Raw genomic sequence first — 21,145 nt, forward strand, 5'->3', positions numbered from 1 at the left:
GAAATGAAATTGAACCAGTGGCTGAATAACTAACACAGTATTATAGTGGCATAGGTACCCAGATAGACACTCTACCTGTCAATAAAAAGGATTATTTGGCCATCATCCTTCATCTCCTTCAGACCTTCTTTAAGAAGTCGTACTTTCTGGCCTCCTCCTGGGGCTGACATGTAGTCACCTCCCTTCCATTTCTGATCTCGGCCCAGAACCTTAAAAACATACACCTCATCTTTTAGTTTAAAGCTTTTAATGTATCATCCTTTAAAAATACAGCCATTAAGGTTATGTCTTTCCTTATTTTCTGCTTTATATTATCAACACATATTAGTATGACTGAAATCCACTGAAAAGGACCAATTTTTGTGTTTGGATAAAACTCCTTAAAGCACACAGCAGGGACTTGTTTTAAAGAGACTGTGAGCCCTCACGTCTACAGAGCATGAAATAAACTTTTTCGAAAACTTTGCCCCAGAAGTTCTTACCTTGACAGTATAGTTAAAGTGTTTCGCTGTCCTCAGAAAACGCCTGTAGCCATCAGTCTCTTTGGTCGCAACAGTCACAACTAGAAGTTTGTCTGGAAACCAGAGCATGACAGAGGAATTCAGAATGACTTAAGCGTGACAAAACTTTACAGTACCACCATAAAGAGTATTTATGTAACGCGTGTATGACTGTGAACTATAGTGTACAATAACCTAGCAGAAAGAAGAGGCGCTGTATTAGTAATATGATGGCATTTTGATGCTCGCATATTTGCACTTAAACACAGAGCTTTAATGCAGAGCTATACTTGTGCGATTATGTCGACATGTAGTTACATTTCTACAGAGGAGCAAATACGTTTCTTGCACAGGCTGTGATAAAGGCTTTAAGATGGTTATGGTTACGATGTAACAGTGAACTGCTCAGGGTTAATGTCGCTATGAATTAAGCCTGAAAAAAAGTCTCTAAACTTAGATTTTTATTCTTTGTGGGTGTATCACAGAATCAAGTCCGCATCCCCTGCAACTATTAATAATATAGGCTTCCCACAGGCTAACGTGAATGTGTTAGAGGCAATGATTACAGCAGTTCAGAGGAGCATCGTCCACGTCAGCGGCATGGCAGCCCTCCTCAGCCCGGAGCGACTACAGTTTGCTTTGAATTGGAAAGCGCTGACGAAACGTTAATAAACTCCGTTCATGTTTTATTAACAGTGATTTTTATTTTGGAAAACTGAAAAACAACTTTTCGACATGCATCAAGCACTACGAGACAAAGTGGGGAAATTTCGGTTTTTCTAACAGACTAACACTGATCCAAGGATCCGGGCTTTTCATAAAGATGCAGTCAGATAATTTGTCGCCATCGTCTTGTTTTGTCTTCAACTCTTTCTCACACATTTCTGTGACACGCGTGGTTGCAACACAGCTTTTTTCAGCCAGTTATCAAATGAACTAAGTCTCCCTGTGTCGAGCTTAACTGGCCCAACTCGTCTCGGTACACATTTGCTACAAACTGCACCACCAACACCGTGGGGTGCGGACACAGCGTTATCTCTGCCAGCATTCCAGACTTACCTTCAGGAATTCCCTCTACTTCGGAGTTTACCAGAGCGGAAAGCGCGCAGACAACAATAGCTGAAAATAACAGCAAAGATGAAAATCTCATTTTTGCCAGGTTAACGTCCCTGTTTTTGAACCGGACTGGTCCCGTTAGCGAACGTCAACTACGGCTGTGTTGGATCTGCCAGCTCAGCCTTCTCTAACTCGCCTTGTTTTTCCCTACTTTGCCTTTTCTCTCTCTTCCTCGCAGTTTCTCAGTGTGTGCACACAAACCGTGTATTTGTCTATACAGCAGTTACAGTAGAAGAATAACAGTAGTAAAACAGCAGTTTGGCATCTGTGTAAAGATTTGCCATCCAGGCTCTTTTATAACACAGTAGCCCACTTGTTAAAATCGCAAGCAAACGCCTACTTCCACAGTGGGCAGGAGAGAACTGTGCACATGGGGATCCTGCTGTTCCGCAGACATGAGTATCTGCACGTAGCCTGAAACGGTGGTTGTATATAAGTTTCTTACATAGACTATGGGTAAACTCAGTTTGTTAAATTAAAGCTCTCACTATAACTTGACCATGAAAAGAAAGAAAGGAAATGTTAAACATCAGTGCCAATCACATTATCCAAAGTAATCATAAACCTAACATTAGAACCCAAATGAAGAGTTTAGACAGAGGTATATCTAATGTGGTGTTGACATCCGATATATTTGCGAATACTGGTATACGAGTTCTTTGTTAGTTAGTGGTTAATTTAATTGACGTTAAAAAGTGTTATTGCATTCATTAAAGTCCAGCTAGAGGTTATTAGAGGTAGAAAAATCGGTACTAATGAGGTTTTTAAGTAACCTCCAACATGTACAAACATTTGACCCAGAACATGCAATTCATCTGCATGAATGTAATGTCTTTGGTATGCTGTTTAACAATGGTGGCCACTCTCAAAGTGCAGCCAACGAGAACCCAGTGAGAAGTGCTAAGATAATCAACAGGAAATTGAATTGATAAGTGATGTTGGTAATGGAATCGGAATCGCCAAATCCTTATTAATTCCTATCCCTAACCTGACGGAGGAAACATATGAGATGGAGATTAATCCCTCATTAATCCTTCCTTCATGTTTTAGATCTCAGATGGTTCGAAATAGCTGCCCTTTGTTTTAATTACTGCTTTACATTCTTGGCATTCTCTCGATGAGCTTCGTGAGGTCATCACCTGAAATGGTTTTCCAACAGCACTCCATCACTCTCCTTGTTGGTCAAACAGCCGTGACACAGCCTGGAGGTGTGTTTGGGGTCATTGTGCTGTTGAAAAATCAATGATGGGATGTTGCTGCAGGATGCTGGTAGCCATGATGGTTCAGTGTGGCTTCAATTTTGAATAAATCTCCAACAGTGTCCCCGCAAAGCAACCCCCACACCATCACACTTCCTCCTCCATGCATGTAGACACTATCAGTTAATCTTTTCTGTGTCATGGGTGGAACCAAACATCTCAGATTTGGACCCCTCAGACCAAAGCACAGATTCCCACTGCTCTAATGTCCACTCCTCGTGTTTCTTGGCCCAAACAAATCTCTGCTGCTTGTTGCTTTTCCTTAGTCGTGGTTTCTTAGCAGCTATTTGACCATAAAGGCCTGATTCACACAGTCTCCTCTGAACATGTAGAGATGTGTCTGCTACTGGAGCTCTGTGTGCCATGTATCTGGGCTCTAATCTGAGCTGCTGTTAACTTGTGATTTCTGAGGCTGGTGACTCGGATGAATGTGTCCTCAGCAGCAGAGGGGACTCTGGGTCTTCCTTTCCTGGGGCGTCCTCATGTGAGACAGTTTCATCATAGCGTTTGGTTCTTGCGACTGCACTCGGGGACACAATCAAAGTTTTCCAGACTGACTGACCTTCAGTTCTTGAAGTAATGATGGGCTGTTGTTTCTCTTTACTTAGCTGATTGGTTCTTGCCATAATATGAATTCTAACAGTTGTCAAATAGGGCTGTCAGCTGTGTACCAACCTGACTGCTGCACAACACAACTGATGGTCCCAACCTCATTAAGAAGGCAACAAATGAACCCTGACAGGCACACCTGTGAAGTGAAATCATCTCTTTCTGCACTCAGTATTATATGTATGTTCTGCCTTCAGTACTGCAATTTACCCCATAATCATCTGATTTAAAACAAAATCTAACATACAACATTCTCGCCCCTGGAAATAGATCTAAGATGTTACCATCATAATCCGGCTACCCTTTCGGCGCCAGCTGTGGGCTCAAGGCTGGAGCCGAACAAAAACTCCCTGATAACAACTGTGTTGAGTCTGTTCCTTCCCATTCCATGCAAGGCCACCTGGGTTGGCTGCTTTGGAGTTTTCATGTTTTACATGCAGACTCAGGGCTGCTCATCTCCTCTTGATCTTTTCTTATTTGAACGTTGGTGTCTTAGAACCTCAAAGTTTAGCAGCACAACACTGTGTTTGCTTTTTCCATCTGTCATCTGTGTTTATCAATGCGATATGTGACTAATCTTTATTTAATAACCACAAAGTAAACAAATAAAAGATGAAATATTTTATTTATCAAAGATACATGATTACACATTCATACAATGAATAAGGTTTCTATAAAAATTACACGCGGTGTATGAAAAACATTACAACATACAAATAAATGTTATATGGAAATCTGACATTGTTTCAAAGCATAGTAATAAAATGTTAATTAAAAAGTCAGAATCTGCAAAGCTGTCTTGGTTGATTTCAAAAACTCTGCGCGCTTCACTCATCAGTAAATTAGGCTCATTGGTCAGATCAAAGCTATCCCCTGGTGTTTCAGTGGCTGAAGTAACACTCACTGTAATGACTTTATTGACGGTCTGGGAGGAGTTCGCGGTTGTGGCCGTGGGGTTACAGTCGGGGGGATATTTCCAGTTGGTGAAAGTCAGGCAAGCAATAACTTCCAGTCACTCGGGGTCGCTGGAGTTGAGCGGGGGTGGGATATCCCCCCACAAACAGCTGTTTCACATGGATCAGGTTAAACCCAGGCCTCCTCCACTCTCTGGAGGAGAGCAAAGTGAGAGCCTGCTTTTCTGAAATTGCTTTGGGGTCGCACTGTGAGTCAGAGACATCCTCATTTTACCCACACTGGCTGCTGTGTGACTTGGGGATCCTTGCTCAGGTACGACCGTCTCACGCTAAGGTAGAGTGTGTGTAAGTCTGACTTTGATTTTCTTTGTTTGGATTAAACAAACACAAATGAAACGAATCAAAGCCAACGAAGCACACAGCCTCCAACTCCCCCCATCTTCACTGCCCTCTGTTGTTACAAAAGCACCGATTTAATCAAAAATAACCTTCTTTTTATGGTTCAACACATTTAGTCTCTCTCTCTCTCTCTCTCTCTCTCTCTCTCACACACACACACACACACACACACACACACACACACACACACACAGGTCACCAAAACAGTTTCTAAAAAGATGACATTTTTGTCCAAAAATTCAACTTTTTTTTCTAAAAATGACAACAGACCAATATGAATTATTCCATCAGTTTAATTTCTATCTCAAACATTCTGTTCATCAACCTAGTCCATCTCCCCTATTTTCATTTTATTTTTTGGGTAAATGATTATTGCTGAGGTATGAAATATCATAATTTTATGATATTTATAAAAATGAAGACTCGTGTTCCTTAGTCGAGACCACCTGACATGTTCTCTCTGTCAGTTCAGACAGACAGTCGCTGTTATGGAAAGTAAACGCTGATCTCCTCTCCCCTGACTGCAGCTGTCGTTATTCATGTTGTACCCAAACATCAGCAAGCATAAAGCACCAGTAACTCCACTTTGCTCTGGCCGGAGATGTTGAATGATCAGTTCCGCAGGGTTTTCCTGTCCAGCGCTGTTTGTCGTAAAGTTACTGGTTTTTGCGACAGTTCCGGTTGTTATGTTTGCCGATCTTTTTTTTTTTTTTGCCGATTTGCTTTACGACATTTTTGACAAACCAGAAGTGTCAGCCTATGGCAAAGTTGTTTCTGGAGAGAATTGTTTTAATTATTTATTCGCTTTTTTTCTAGTTGAAGTCAAACGGAGATCTTGAAGTCTCACTTCTGAGGATACGAGAGAAGCTTACAATGCGAGAAGCGTCCGCACATTTTGTGCAGTTTTTGTCCACAGTGCTAGCTAACGAGCTCATTTAGCCTGAATCCTGTTTGTCAGCTTTCGTTCCTGGAGAAAGTACGAGCGAAATTCCATGTGAGACATCCTCGCGTGTTCACCCCGAGCCCTCTGGGTGCTGTCCTTAGCAGACTCACAGCCGGGTTTTGATCGTAAAATGTGGCTACAGCAACGACTGAAGGGGCTACCAGGCTTGTTATCAAGCAGTTGGGCGAGAAGACTCCTTATAGGACTGTTGCTCTTCCTCATTTTCTATTGGTACCTGGGAGCCGAGCGAAGATGGAGGTTATTCGGTGGCTCGGCCATGCCCGGAGGGGCGGCCGGCCAGTGTCTCTTGACTGAGATCTACAGGTGGAGGTCTCTGGTAGACCGAGGAGAAGGCATATACAGCACACCTCAGGAACGGCTAGACACGCCTTTTGTAACTGGAAACGGCCATATTCTGATTGATATTGAGTCTAACAAACTTTGGGTAGCCTCATCCTCACAGCCTGGCTCGGCTCCGGTACACCAGACTGAGTACTCTCCCAGAGTCACCGTCAGCCTGGATGGGGCGCTGGCCGAGGCTGAGGCTAACATGCTGTGGTTCCGGAAGGGATCGGTCCTGTCAGTCCGCTGCGCCTCACCAGCCACCCTGCAGTCAACCCGAGACTGTGTCACTATTAGAGAGGAGTTTATTGCTCATAGAAGCAGACCTAACGTATTTCTGCAGCGAATCCATATCAACAATCCCTCCGATAGGGCGCTTAACCTGGACTTATCGTCTGGAAATCCCTCTTTCGGTAGCAAGTTCTCCACCAGTGTGGAGAAACTGGAGGACAGAGAGGTAGTCCTCTCCTCTGGCAGGGTGCCGGTGGAAAAAAATAGGATGGTTCTGGTCGTGGTGGTCACCAAAAAGCTAAGCAGCAGGATCCATGTTTTGGCTAAGTCAGAGCACGTAGACAACATTGTGAGTGTGGTGTGGACCTCAGAGTCCATTGAGTCCTCAATGCTGGAGGAGACCTTCAGCGCCCTCAAAGATGGAGCCAAAAAGGAGCTGGAAGAGTTGCTGAGGACCAGTGAGGATGACCTGGTCAAACACCACCAGGAAGCCTGGAGGGAGCTCTTCATTTCAGGTGAGGAGTAGCAGTAGCTGGCTGCACCAAAAGCGATCACAGATGGTGTCACTGTACAGCCATAATGCAAGCGTGAGAGTAAGCAAACCTCCTTTAAAGCTAAATAAAAACAGTGCAGTGATTTGCAAGTCGTCCAAAGGTGAAGCTTTTTTTTTTAAGTTAGTAACTATTGTGTCTGCCTATAAAGACCCAGTTTAGTGTCTGTAGTTTTTTATTGGCAGTCACAAAAACACAACATTTGTTCCCATTTCTTTAGTTGAATCTACAAAAATACCAAAAATAACACAGAAGTAGCAAGACTAACAAATGAACTGAATCAGCAGCTACCACAGGAATAGGATGTGAGTGACCCTGTCTTTAATTTATTAAAGCTTCCTGTCAGCCAATAGTGTCTCTTTGTGTACAGTTAAATGTATTTTCAATAGCTACTTTCACCTGCTGTGTTATTCAGAAGGGGCCCAGGGAGTCATGTGAAGCTATAACTCTGCTTTTTGTTTCCATTCAGGTATTGAAATGAGGAAGATCATCGACTCCCACACGCCATCGAGCCGCACTGTGAACACCACCCTCTACTACATCTTGTCCTCCTCCGCGGCTCCGCTTCTGGACCAAAGGCTAAATGGCGAGGAGCGCGCCAGTCTCGAATCCAGTCTCAACTACGCTGACCACTGCTTCAGCGGCCACGCTACCATGCATGCAGAAAACCTGTGGCCTGAGAGAGTAAGCAGCACTGCTCAGATCCTGCAGCTGGTCACGCTGTGGACTCTGACTTTGCACAAAAGAGGCTGCAAGGTGTTGGTAGCTGCTGGGGCCCATGGAGTCATGCAGGGCATGGTGCTCAGCTTTGGTGGCCTTCAGTTCACAGAGAACCATCTTCAGTTCCAGACCGACCCAGACGTGCTGCACAACAGCTACGCATTGAGAGGCATTCACTACAACCAGGACCTCATCAACTTGGCGGTGCTGTTGGATGTGGACGGAAAGCCTTTTCTCCACGTGTCGGTAAAGCCGCAGGAAAAGCCGGTGAAGCTGTATGCCTGTGAGGCCGGCTGCCTCAACGAGCCCGTGGAGTTAACCTCAGAGATCAAAGGCCACACCTTCCCCGTCATGGTGACGCAGCCCATCACGCCGCTGCTCTACATCTCCACAGACTTGCGGCATCTGCAGGACCTCCGCCACACTCTGCACCTCAAGGCCATCCTCGCTCACGAGGAACACATGGCCAACAGGTACCCAGGCCTGCCCTTCCTCTTCTGGTTCAGCGTGGCCTCGCTCATAACTCTCTTCCACCTTTTCCTGTTCAAGCTCATATACAACGAGTACTGTGGACCCGGAGCTAAGCCTCTCTTCAGGAGCAAGGTATAAACAGCAGAGATGAAGCAGAACTGTTCTCTGCTCGAGTGTGTGTGTGTCGCTGGCTCAGTGCTCTCTCTGTGGGATGGGTTCTCAGTTTTGACTTTAACCTTTTCTGTCAATGAACTGTTTTCTAAACTCACATGGATCGTTTTGGCATAATGACATTACACACCTCTCCTTTCCAGCTCTTTCTACAGTTTTTGTTTCATGTTGAATGACTTGATAAAGATTTTCACTGCACACGTTTACTCTAAGAGGCTGAAGGCAAAGTCAGATCTCAGTTAAAAGCAGAGTAGCAACAAAGAGTAGCGTCCTTACAGAGTTGCAGTAAATCATTTAGTCTGCAGTCCTCTTAGCACATCTGTTTGCACTTCATGTTCGTTGTGGAATGTAAAACATTGTTGATTACAATGGTGAAATTTTGAGCACAAGGGGCTACTGTTTCATTATTTTTCTCCTGCTAGCTTACCCATCAATCCAGGCTGGTGTCTTAATCGCCTACAATAATGAGTTTTATGGTTGCTGTCAGGTTAAACAGTAACAAAAAGTCGGGAAATTAAAAAGAATAGGAAAAATGAATAAATGTACAAACAGATATCTGTGCTGTGATTTTGCTGATCAAACCTGGATTTAGTAAAATTGGTTTAATGTTTGAAATTGAAACCATGTGATCTCAGTTTTCTCAATTCTTTCTCAACTTTTCAATGTCAAAAATTCGGAGCTCCTTTTCCAAATAATCCCTTCTTTTAAAAATTGGCTTAACATGCCATGTTTATTACCCACATTCCTGTAGTGATGAACGATCTCTGAATGAAATGAAAATGATGGTTTCATTGTTCTATGACACTGAACAGTCCTCTTGGAGAGTTGTCCATTAGACAGGACATCATGTGTTTTAAATGTGGAGCAGCAATAATCAAACAGCCTCCCACATGAATTCACATTTAAAAGGCACCTTGACTGAATGTGTGCACAGCCTGTTATACTAACATTAAGACCTGATATAATAATAACAAGCCGCCATTGTTGTTTAAGTTGCATTGCAGTCTGGGTAATTCAACAGATGGTTCAAACTGAGCTGGAAGACATATCTGACATTAAAGCAAGGCGAGAATGTCAGTGCAGCCACTGCTGCCCTGCTGAGAGGAAGAGTGGTCATCATTTTATGATCACCTTATACTTTATACACCAGCTGATTGAACTTGGCTAAACCTCTGCAGTTATTGCTGCCTCTGTGATCAGGGTCGTGATGAGTACCAGTTTGCTTTCAGGAACAGGAACTGCGGCTGTGATTGGTTTACCACCCAGCAGGAAAGCATTTCTTATTTTTCATGTTTCTCAGACTATTCAAGGGTGTTTGGACTCTATCTGCCATTTGTCTGCTCTTTTAGGTGATTCGTACCAAGAACACCACAGTAAGTGTTGTGGGTATTGTCTTCTTCCACAATCCTTTCTAATAAGAAAGAGACCAGTGTCACTTCCCCTGATTCCTTTCAGCTTGAAATCAAAGCCAAAAGTAGCACACTGTGCCATGTTTTATACTTTGTGTAACCTGTTAAGTGGCAGTTGATAAAGACTGCTCTGAAGTGCCATCAGTTTACATCATTTACCCAGAGTGCATTGCTCATGTAAAGTAATTATAGGGTATATGTGTCAAACATTGAGGATTTTTAAACCAGTGACAGGTACTCCACAGGTTAGTGCTTTCATTTTGAAAAGCAGTTTTATGCTCCCAGTATAATGTTTGACTGAAACAAGTTCATCAGTTCATTTTGGAGTAAACCATCGGCCCAGAAACGCTCTGTTCATTAACAATACACAACAAATAACAGGCAGTCACAGAAAACACGAGCCAGCGTTAGCACCGCTCCGATAATGAAAGGAAATGTTAAACTGTGAAATCTGCAAATCGGTATCATATCGATCTGGAATATGTAGATTCTCTCATTTTATTTATTGGTTTGTAGACAAACCTAAGTGGAGACAAATGAAAGGCTAACGTGTTAGCTCTGCAGTCAGGTGTTATCGGTATTTCAGGAGAGCTTTCTTTGCTGTCTGATGGTGTCTGCTCATTTCTTTCTTCCTCGTTTCTTCACGTTTTCAGCACAACAAACAAACACACATCAATTTGGAAGCATAAAATACCAAAATTGGACATTTGCAAGAGAGGCAGGTTAAACGTTTCTCAGATCAGCATGAACCGTGTGCTTTCTTTGCCAGGTCTCTTTCTGCTGTTCCTTTCCCCCTGCGTTTTAATGATGTTTTATATCAAATCACTTAATTAAATGATGAGAAATATGTGGATTTGTCTCTGTCTCTTTTTTCCCCCTGCTGCTCTGTGATATGTTCCTATGCTTTGGTCGGGGTCCTGTCACTCTCAGCATGTCTGTTTTTCTCCTGGGTGGAGTTGTTGGGTTGGGGTAGCCAGCTGTTTTAACCTTTCCCTCTGACTTCACCAGGTGACCAGCAAACATGAGGATAACTGCCATGACTCCTTGGACACTGAGTGAATGCTGCAGCTGTGTGATGCACACACATGTGGTCCTGCTTGAGCTTGGGGGGGGGGGTGTATTAACATGGATGTGCTGACCTGTAAGTCACAGTCGTCATCTGCTGCAGAGCGCTCCTGTAAAACTAACTGGTTAAAATGGAATTTAGTTTATTAACCCAGAAAATAGAGCTCATAAACCCAAAGCATGATCCAGTGATCCAAAAACTAAGTGAAAGCAAAAGTTTAGTACTAATCGTCAGTGTTGGTTAAAGTGACTGTGACTAACAACAAGGAAACTCAAATGAAGATTATATATATATATATTTTTATATATATATATATATATATATATATATATATATATATATATATATATATATATATATATATTTATTTATATATATATATATATATATATATATATATATATATATATATTATTTCAGTTATATTATATTTCAGTTTTTATGACCAGAGATTGTGGCTGTTTGACCAAACCTCTGGTACCAGCTTCTTAAAAGTAAATGATAAGATTTAAGCTACAGCTGAGTCAGTTTACCTGAGTTTACATGATTCTTGCATTTTTCAAATAATTCTGGCACTTTAGGTTTTGTTTGTCAGTAATGAGACAGAAGACATTCTATTGAAAAGGTGTCGAACAGACATTTTTAAGTTCAAATGGGGATGATGATAGACATTTTATTCATCAGAAAAGCTGTTAGGTATCATGTGCAATGTACGTGTTTCTAATAATTTAATAATAACTTTCATTATAATAATTTCTAAGGGAAGCATGTAGAATATGGAAAGTACTGGTCCCAACACACAATCCTGCAGAACTCGTGCATGAGGAAAAATCATCATTCAGATAAATGATGTATCAGACAGATGAGATTAGACCAGCACAACTATTTTAATGCCAACAGTTTATTCTAGTGTCTGCACAGAGCTCAGTGTCAGAGGCCATGACAACATCATTAGTAACTTGTAGCTCTGCTGTTTTCTATCTTTACTGAAGCACTTCAAAAACAATTTGCAACTGACTATTTATAACAACTTTAATAAAATAAATAAATCGAAGGTTAGAATTGATTTCAGAATTTGCAAAAATACTTGTATCAAATAAAGGGTTTTAAAAACAAAGCAAACTCAGTTTATGTGTGTACACATTTCTACTTTTAACAAGTTGCAAAAAATGTTTTGTATTTTTCAACTGAGGTTCTTACGTGAGTGTATGTTCATGAACACGTTGTAGCCGAGAGGATGTGAAGCTTTTAGTTTCTGTTGTGTGTGCCTTATAATGAAGAAAGAAGCTAGGGTGATTTCTGATCGTGTAAATTTAAAGCAAATGATTTTTTGTCTTACACTGGGGAGAATAAATCACGAATTATTGTGAGAAAATATTGAAATGTGTTCATTTTTTCTCTCTTCTTTCATCTGGGACCCATCGGACCCAGTGTCGGCTGAATGAAACAGAACTAATAGGTGAACAAACTGCACATAATTTACTGAACAACGATTTGGCAGCGTTGTTAACCCAGGATTATCTACATGTCTAATTTGGCAAAGGTTTTACACTTCCCAATGCAACCCTCCTGATTTACCTGGGCTCGGGACCAACATTAGGAATAAACTGGTTTGGCTGGTTTCCAAGCAGCCTATATCAGCTTCAGGGTCAAGTTTTATCGAGAAAAAAAAAAGTGTGAAACTTAATCTGGAGCCTATTCCAACTGTCCCTGGGCAAGAGACAGGTCAGGAGCCCATAACAGGTCTAACACCAAAAGATCTGGAAGACCACAAAAGAAGGTTCTGTGGATGCTAGAATATATTCCTTTGTGTCCAGTTACAAGGAATTGTCTGTCCCAGTGAGCACAGTGGCCTCCAGTTCTCTTCCTGCCTGGCAAATCTGAGCAATCAGGGTAGAGAGGCTGTAGTTAGTGAGGTGACCAAGAACCCGATGGTCACTTCAACAGAGCTTCAGTGCTGCTTTGTGGAGTGAGGAGCATCTTCCAAGATATCCATTTCTGAAGCACTGCAACAATTAGCCCTGTATGGTAGAGCTGCCAGACGAAGCCACTCCTCAGTAAATGATGCATTACATGAGAAATAAAATTCTTTAGTCTGATGAAACAAAGGTTCACCTGTTTGGCTTGAATGCCAATCATGATGTCTGGATGAACCAGGCATGGCTCATCACCTGGTCAGTACCATCCCCACAGTGATGCGGTGGCAGCATCATGTTGTGGGGATGGCTTTGGGGGGAGACTGGAAACTGAGAGACTAGTAATGGTCAAAGGAAAGATGAACGTGTACAGTGCATGCTTGTTGATAACCTGCTCCAGAGCAATCTGGACCTCCAACTGGTGCAAAGGTTCATCTCCCAACGGGACAATGACAGTAGGGACACAGAAAGGGACTGAATCAGGACCACTCTTTGAATGTCCTTCAGTGTCCCAGGAAGGGCGGAAACTTGAATCCAATGTAATATCTGTAAACCTTTATAAACAATATTAATGACATAATTTTATAACTAAATCATGAATTGTTTTGATGCAGCCCACCACAGCTGTATTTTAATTTTTGACACATCCTTGGTTTGCTTGAGGTCACATGCAGATGATCAGAGGACAGAGGACACGAGAAGCACATTGTAAAGAAACAATGAATGCAAGTGGTGAACTGAAATGTGACTGAATCAACGGACACCATCAACTTTACAGGTGCTCCTGCTGTCAGCCTCAACCTGAGTCTGTGTGTTTGTAAATTCAAATTCTTGCAAAAGTAATCATCATGTTTCTGCAGACTGATTGTTCCTGTTTTTGTTTTTGATCCAACGAACAAGCTGCTCATCTGATGAAGGCATCCTGTGACCAGTTGATATTGTCTGTGCATCCACCACCAATGAAATCTTTAGTCTGGCAGAGTGGAAGCAGACAAACACTATTCCATAAACATGGAAAAGTGTAGGTCTTCCAACTGATTTAGACGAATGTTGTCATATAGCAATGAAGCATGTCACCTTCACAAGGCAGCTTTTAAGTAATTAAAAGGCTGACACATATGCAGTACATTCTAGAATCATCTAAGGCAGTGGTCCCCAACCTTCTCTGAGCCATGAGTCGTAAGCTCATGTTCAAAGATGACAGTATGCATAATTGGCCTCCTCTTTCACTCCTCTATCAAACCATCTGTCTTTTCTGTCCAGAATGTGAACATCAGCATCCTCGAAAAGTGACCTTTGTCCTAGGGTGCAGATGTGCGGCTGAGTCATGTGCTGTCAGTATGGCTCTTCTATGTTGTGCCATGTGTTTATGGTTTAGGTTCTCCAATGTAACGGACTGAGCACTCCTCACTGCTCTGCACAGCATACACAATGTTGTTTAGTTTCTGTTTTGTCCTGGAGATGAACCTCCACAGACCAGTTTTAGTAGTAGTTCTGTGTATCAATACCAAGAAAACATTACGACGGCTTCAGTGCAATAAAAGCACAACAAAAAAAGTCTAAGTACCATTGCTGAAGAGCCTCTTGAGGGTTTCTTATTTCTGTTTTTTGCAGAAAGTGTATTGGATTGTTGTTGTTTCTGCACACTTCCAGGCAATTTCCAGGCCTCCTTGAATTTTGGAGAGCATCAGAAAGCACCAGTCTGTGTTTAACAAATGTTCAGGCAAATAGCCCCATTTTAAGTGAGTGAAGCCACTGCTGTGGTAGCTGCTCGAATATTTGGGCCATCTAAATAAGAACACCTGGCTATCCTGAACTTGCTTCATAGTTCACCTTTCTGAAAACCTTTAAATGTTATTGTGTATGAAGCAATGACATGCTCTGACAGAGTATACTCTTACACATTCCTGGGCTGTTCTGCATCTTTACCTCCGTTTCAGTCAAAGATTACTAAACAAACAAAACCATACCTTCCATAGAGTGCAGAGTCTGGACAAAGCTTAGTTACTTTGTTAACTGTCTAATGTCTAACTTTAACACAATTAATCAGAGCCCTGTATTTAAGCTGGATAAATGAATAGTTAACTTCCTTGTGATTTTTTTAAATGTATTTTTCCCATAGCTCAAATACTGTGCAAACCAGACACAGAACCACGCAGAGTTTGATGAGACAGTCCTAAAGCCGGATCACAGGCATTCAGGAATAACTGACTCCATGCAGGACGCAGAGGCTTGAATAAAGTGTATTTTACTGAAACAGTAGGCACACGTTTGAAATCTTCACAGTCACCCTCCAGAACAAATGAAATGCTAAACTTAAGGTACAATAAACACTATAAAAAACTAAATGTATTCGTAATCAAACTTTTTTCTACACTGCCTAGCTAACACAGCAGCCCTCCCAACCACAGGGCACAGTGAAGTTTTCAGTGTAAACGTTGGAGCTGACGGCCATTAGGTCAGGAGACAGTTACAAAATATCCATCAATGAAAATTGTCTTGGGACCTGAATTCAGCCGAGAACTATTTAACATGGGGAATCCTGAGCACGTCCTGTTAGTGCAGTAATAGCTGAGCTGCCATTGAGAGCTGGGTATGTATTGGATGAGATGAACTATGAGTCTTTGAGCATGCTGATCTGAGCAAAGATCTTGAGTGCAGGCCCCAGTTTGATGTTCATGGTTCCCATTAGGTGGTCCTCCTTCAGCAGCAGCAGGGCCTGCCCGTCGATCTCCTGAGAGCGGAACTCCTCGGCAATTTCCAGGCAGCCTGCAGCAACAGAGCGACAACGGTGAGTTCACAGCTCACATGCAGTCCTTACAGAGAACAGTAAAACAATCTATCGGAGATCTCTTTGCAAGAAAAGGGAAGCACAAAGAGAGCGGAATCAGAACAGGACACTGCTGAAGTCAGGCATCAAAGAAATCACTATGATCGACTGTTGTTGTGTAATAATCAGATAGTGACAACCCTAATCTGCATAGAGGGTTGGGATTTCCATGCTGTTAACACCTGTTTGGTGTTCAGCTTCACTTCTTACAATTTCACTGCTGCCTTTGTTGTGTGGCCAAAGTCGACCAGTCTGATGTCCGACAGGATCATGTTCGTGACCAGCCTCGAGTTCACGAGTAAAAATCAGTAAAAATCCTGACTACTAAATGTTCTGCAGTCAGCTGTTAGTCAAGTGGCTTTATTGTCATTCCAACCACGTGTAGTGGTGCAGTACACAGTGAGACGAGACAGCATTCCTCCAAGACCATGGTGCTACATGGTCTACAACAAAGACACAACAGAATGATACAGACACAACAGTGCAATAGAAATGCACAAAAGACTGAGTGTTGTGCAAAAAGTCACTTGGTGTAAGAAGGTGTGTGTCAGCGTGTCGGTCCAGTCACTGAGTGTTCTGGAGTGTGAGGGAAGAAACTGTTTGGCAGTCTGGCAGTGAGGGCCGAATGCCGCGGTATCTCTTGCCAGAAGGCAGCAGGATGATGAGTGTGTGTGAGGGGTGTGTGGGGTCGTCCACGATGCTGGTGGCGTTGCAGATGCAGTGGGTGCGATAAGTGTCTGTGATGGAGGGAACAGAGGCTCCAATGATCTTTTCAATGATCTAGTTAGTGGTACTTGGGAATAACAGCAACCCAGACATGGAGTGGTAGGCCACATAAAATCACAGTCAGCTCCAAACTTCAGGTGGTCTTCAGATTAGATCAAGAAAAGGGTGGAGAGGGGCTCATGGAGCAGTTTTCCACAGCTGAGCAACTGCATCCAAGCCTTGCATCACTAAACTCAAAGGGGGTGGAGGAAAAAATTGATACAGCATAGCATCACCAAATTTTTCGCAGGCATATTGTATTAATACGGGGAACCCAAATATTGATATTTTATTATTATTTTTTAAAGACAGCAAATATCCCCTGACAGGAGGTACCTTTCAGCAAATAGTCATAGCCTCACTTGGACAGATTGGTTGCAATCTCAGAGAGATTGTCAAGGCTTTGCTGTCTAATTTATGAAGGCACAGAGTGTCAGAAGTACAGACATTATTGAAATAGGCCGAAGTGCAAATACCTGAATTAAAAAAAATACTGCAGTAAAAGTTGAAGTATTAAATCAATTTTACTCGAGTATAAGTAAACAAGTGAAATGTACTGAAAGTAAGGAAGTAAAGAGTAGCTCCATGAAGGACAATTCTACCAACGGTAACTACACCTAGTTTTACATTAGACTACAACGGGAGAATACAAATCTACTTTCTAATTCTAATGAATGCACTAAGCTTAAACGAGTGATGCAGGACACAGGCAGTGAAAGACAGTTTCCAAACATCATTCCAAACTGTTGCCTATATTGTAGAGGGCGACTTTGCCTCCACATCTAAACAGAAAAACGTTTACAGTCGGGGTTTAAGGTGGGATTCAGTAACTCTACATCAGTTGTGATTATTAGTGAACAGGTCAGCTGACCTGCTGCTCTTTGTGGATTTAGACAACTGAATTCAACTAAATGTAAGCAGATGTTTACTGAGCCATCTTTGCTGACTTATCCTACTCTAACAGTACACTGTCTTTATACAGTTGGTAGAAATTCAGTGAATGAATCTAAGCGACAGCAGCTCCAGTCCACATTAATCTTTGCTACATTTAATGTAACCCAACACTGACTGTGAGCAAGCTAACCTGTTTAACCTGCACAAAACTACCATGCAACATCAGCATTTGAATAACACAAAGTTACTATACTTAGCTCGTTTTGCAGGGAGTTTCACAATGTGAAAATATACAACTTATCAAAACACATTATATACAGATCTAATATGGGAATAAAAATGAGGACATTACATGTAACCTTTAAATCTGCAGCTCTTACCTTTAACTATAACCTGTTCATCTGTCTTCCTCCATCTCTGACTAAAGTTACACTCTTTTCTCTCCCTGGGAATCCAGCAGCTGGACCTTTAGTTAGCAACACACTGTCACAGACTGCACACACACACAGTTTGTGTGTTTGCTGATGTTTGTTCAGCTGACAGAAATGTTGCATTTGAAATGACCTGCTACTTAAAACACTTCAAATGCACATTTACATTACCAGCCTTTATGGATCACAGAAAATGATCCATGTGACAGCTTTACTAGAAATGTGTTAAAATCTATAAGAAACATAGAAAACATGTCAATAAAATGAAACACTGTTGTAAAAAAAGACACGATCATTCATTGTTAACGTGGTGATTCAGCACACAGAATGGTATCATTTTAAATCCAGTTGATCATTTTAACATTGAGTGCACTCTCACTGCTGATTCCTAAGCTGATGGTTAAACATTAGAGCTCTGCAACTTTAATCTTTAAATGGATCCAGTTTAAAGCTTACTGGAAAGCTTTAAACTAATGAACAGGTAATCGTAACATGTGTCCTGTGTTCTTGTGACAATGTGACAGTTTGTGATTCATTCAGTGTTTTTTAGCAAAGCACAGTTTAACAAGCTGCACATATAAAACACATTCAACCAGCAGTAACTCTATAATATGCTTAAAACAAACTGTAAATGTGGCACTTCCAGCCGATTTTAAACTGAAACCTGTATCTGACGGTTTCAGCTTTTATTCTCTCAGCTGCACACTCAGAGTTGGATTTGAGAGCAAATATTAAATATAAAAATAGAATTCAAACATAATGTATGTATGACTTTGATATACAGTGAAGGTTCTGCCAACATGTTGGGCGTGGTGTCGCAGAATGAAGTTGTGTCTAAACATCGACATTATTTATTACAGACGTTCATTAGGGAAACAAAGACACCTCCATTAAAAAACAATAAACCCTCCTACTGTGTGTGTACAGAGGTCGGGCAGATTTTCCTGGACAGGTGATGCTACTTTCTGGAGAACTGATTGTTGATCTGGATTTTAACCTGCTTCAGAGCTAGATAGGTTCACAGCACAAGTTACCATGACGACTTACCCTGTTAAGGAGTAAACCACCTTAGTAGTACAGAAAACCCTGGGTTAACCCTTAAGTTACTTGGAAAGCCAAACTTGTGTTTTGCAGTTAAATGCAGCCTTTTGTCTTCCATGGATATTCTCAGCCATCACTGCTGTTTCACTCCCCTTCACACAGACACACAGGTGGTCCTGAATACTCAGTGTCATTACATCAGTGGCTTGATGACCTGAAAACAGCCACTCTCAGGAAGCAGTTATTGTTGATGGGGACTGTTCTACCACACTGGGCTGGCTGTCATTTCCAGTTAGTAGCACAGGTCATCTACTAACTGGAAGGTTGGTAGTTCGATCACCGCCCTCTTCAGCTTGCCTAATTAGATTAGATACTAAATCCAAGTTGCTCTCTGATGCTTCAGTTAGAGGATGGTGATCGAACTACCAACCTTCCAATTAGAAGTTGACCTGTGCTACTAACTGGAAGTGACAGCCAGCCCAGTGTGGTAGATGTGGGACAACAGGTCATCTACTAACTGGAAGGTTGGTGGCGTCTGAATTGGTGAAGGCGGTCGCACTTTTCTCCTCCTCTCCCTTATCTTCCCTGCTTAGCCTCTTGTGTCCTTGTCTAGTCTCGTGTTTTTTGTATTACTTTTCCCTGGAACACTCTCTCACTGTCGTTCTCTAAAACCTAAAGAGGAATTATGGATTTGATCAACTGGCCCCTGAATGCAATTGACACCCTTTTCTCAACGAGAAGTCTGGGCTCGGGTGAGCCTGAGTGTCCTGGAGGTACTTTCCCTGCCGGATACACGATGGACAGGTGGCAGAACTGGAGGGTTGTGTGCCTGGCGGGACTGTCGATCGAAGACGCTGAAGATATCTACCTATTTGGAACCATGATAACAGGGTTCTTGTTGATCGGAGCTGGCTTGGCCCTGGCTTATTGAAGATAAAGAAAGCGGAATCGGCTGTTCAAAACCCCACAAGGCTGCCCGCTGGGATTGAATCGATGGGATGAGTGGTGAGTTCTCAAAATGGGCTCATTGAGCGCAACACGGACTTCAGGAAGGGCAGAGCAGACCCGGCCCCACTTTACATTCACGGGAGCTGTGTGGAGAGGGTACACTCCATGAGGTTTCTGGGCGTGCAGATATCTGATGACCTCTCCTGGACTGCAAATACTACAGCGGTGGTTAAAAAGGCCCAGCAGCGTCTCCACTTTCTGAGAGTGCTCAGGAGGAACAACCTGGAGGAGAGGCTGCTGGTGACATTTTACAGAGCCACCATAGAGAGCATCCTAACGTACGGCATAACAACATGGTATGCAGGGTGCTCAGCTGCAGACAGGAAAGTACTGCAGAGGGTCATCAACACAGCCCAGAAGATCACTGGCTGCTCTCTGCCCAGCCTGGAGGTCACTGCAAACTCTCGGTACCTCAGCAGAGCTGGCAATATCATCAAGGACCACTCTCACCCCAGCAACCAACTGTTTGAACTATTACCGTCAGGCCGACGGTACAGGTCACATAAAACCAGGACAAACAGATTCAGGGATAGCTTCTTTCCCAGAGCTATCACCGTAGTAAATAAGCACAAAAACAATTGAACCTATTCCATACCGTCACTGTCATTATATTATGCTGCTATTCATACTGTCATTATATTAATGCTGCTATCCTGTATATATTGTACATACTATTGTTTGAGTACTTACGATTGTTTTTTTTGTACTTTTTATATTTTACATTTATATTTATTATTGAAACTTCCACCAAGGGAGTGGCACTCCAATTTCGTTGTACTCTGTACAATAACAATAAAGGCTATTCTATTCTATTCTATATCTTGGAGAAGAACACTGAGAATAAGACCTCTGAGCGAAAATTTGATTACACCTTGGAGAAGCTCACTGCAGTCGTGAGTTCTCAGAATCGGCTCTTTGAGCACAAGAATGGACTGATTCTTATATAGCGCTTTTCTACTCTCCCGGAGTACTTAAAGCATATACAACACGCCACATTCACCCAGTCACACCCATTCTCACAAGCACTACCTCTATACTGAGTGCTTTCTAACTACACTCACACACATTCATACTCCGATGGATGCATCGGAAAGCAACTTGGGGTTAGTATCTTGCCCAAGGATACTTGGATGCAGACTGGAGGAGCTTGGGATCGAACCTCCAACCTTCCGATCAGTAAGTGACCTGCTCTACCTCCTGAGCTACAGCCACCCAGAATGACAACATCACGGAGCGTAAGTTTGATAACATCATGGAGAAGCTCACGGCTCTCCAACAGGAGATTGAGAGACCAGTGTCGGACTGTTAGAACAGCTTTGAAATTCACATGAGTTGTTCGCACTAAAGTAAAAACCACCATCACTTCATGCAGCTACCACTTCGGCGCCAGCTGTGATCTCAAGGCTGGAGCTGAACAAAAACACCCTGATAACAGACGGTGCTTAGACTGTTCCTCCCCTATGCAAGGCCACCTGGCTGGCTGGCTGGAAGACTGTTTACTTAGCCTGGCAGGGCGAAGGACACCGTCTCAGCTGAACTCTGGACACACACACACATAC

At 42.5% G+C, this 21,145-nt stretch overlaps 3 protein-coding genes across 4 annotated transcripts in view; 1 reads left to right on the plus strand and 2 right to left on the minus strand.

Moving 5' to 3' along the window:
• Positions 1-1,980, minus strand: part of plod1a (procollagen-lysine, 2-oxoglutarate 5-dioxygenase 1a) — a 28,300-nt gene extending 26,320 nt beyond the window's left edge. Inside the window, exons 1-3 of the mRNA XM_082519977.1 lie at positions 1,560-1,980; positions 483-574; positions 76-209 (exon numbers count right to left, since the gene is read on the minus strand). Of these exons, the coding sequence (XP_082376103.1) occupies positions 76-209; positions 483-574; positions 1,560-1,650 (317 nt within the window). The 5' untranslated portion in view covers positions 1,651-1,980. The remainder of the gene's footprint in view (positions 1-75; positions 210-482; positions 575-1,559) is intronic.
• Positions 1,981-4,968: 2,988 nt separating this feature from the next.
• Positions 4,969-11,006, plus strand: kiaa2013 (KIAA2013 ortholog). Its single transcript, XM_082518135.1, has 3 exons — positions 4,969-6,828; positions 7,334-8,187; positions 10,644-11,006. Exons 1-3 carry the CDS (start codon positions 5,871-5,873, stop codon positions 10,692-10,694), a joined length of 1,863 nt encoding a protein of 620 aa, XP_082374261.1. The 5' UTR covers positions 4,969-5,870; the 3' UTR covers positions 10,695-11,006.
• A 3,843-nt stretch (positions 11,007-14,849) lies between these two features.
• phc2a (polyhomeotic homolog 2a) overlaps positions 14,850-21,145 on the minus strand; it is a 25,551-nt gene continuing 19,255 nt past the window's right edge. For both annotated transcript variants that reach the window (XM_082518520.1, XM_082518521.1), the window contains exon 7: positions 14,850-15,386. In XM_082518520.1, the coding sequence (XP_082374646.1) occupies positions 15,232-15,386 (155 nt within the window). In that variant the 3' untranslated portion in view covers positions 14,850-15,231. The remainder of the gene's footprint in view (positions 15,387-21,145) is intronic.

Source organism: Aulonocara stuartgranti, assembly GCF_965226115.1.
Source record: "Aulonocara stuartgranti genome assembly, chromosome: 20".
NCBI lineage: Eukaryota > Metazoa > Chordata > Actinopteri > Cichliformes > Cichlidae > Aulonocara > Aulonocara stuartgranti.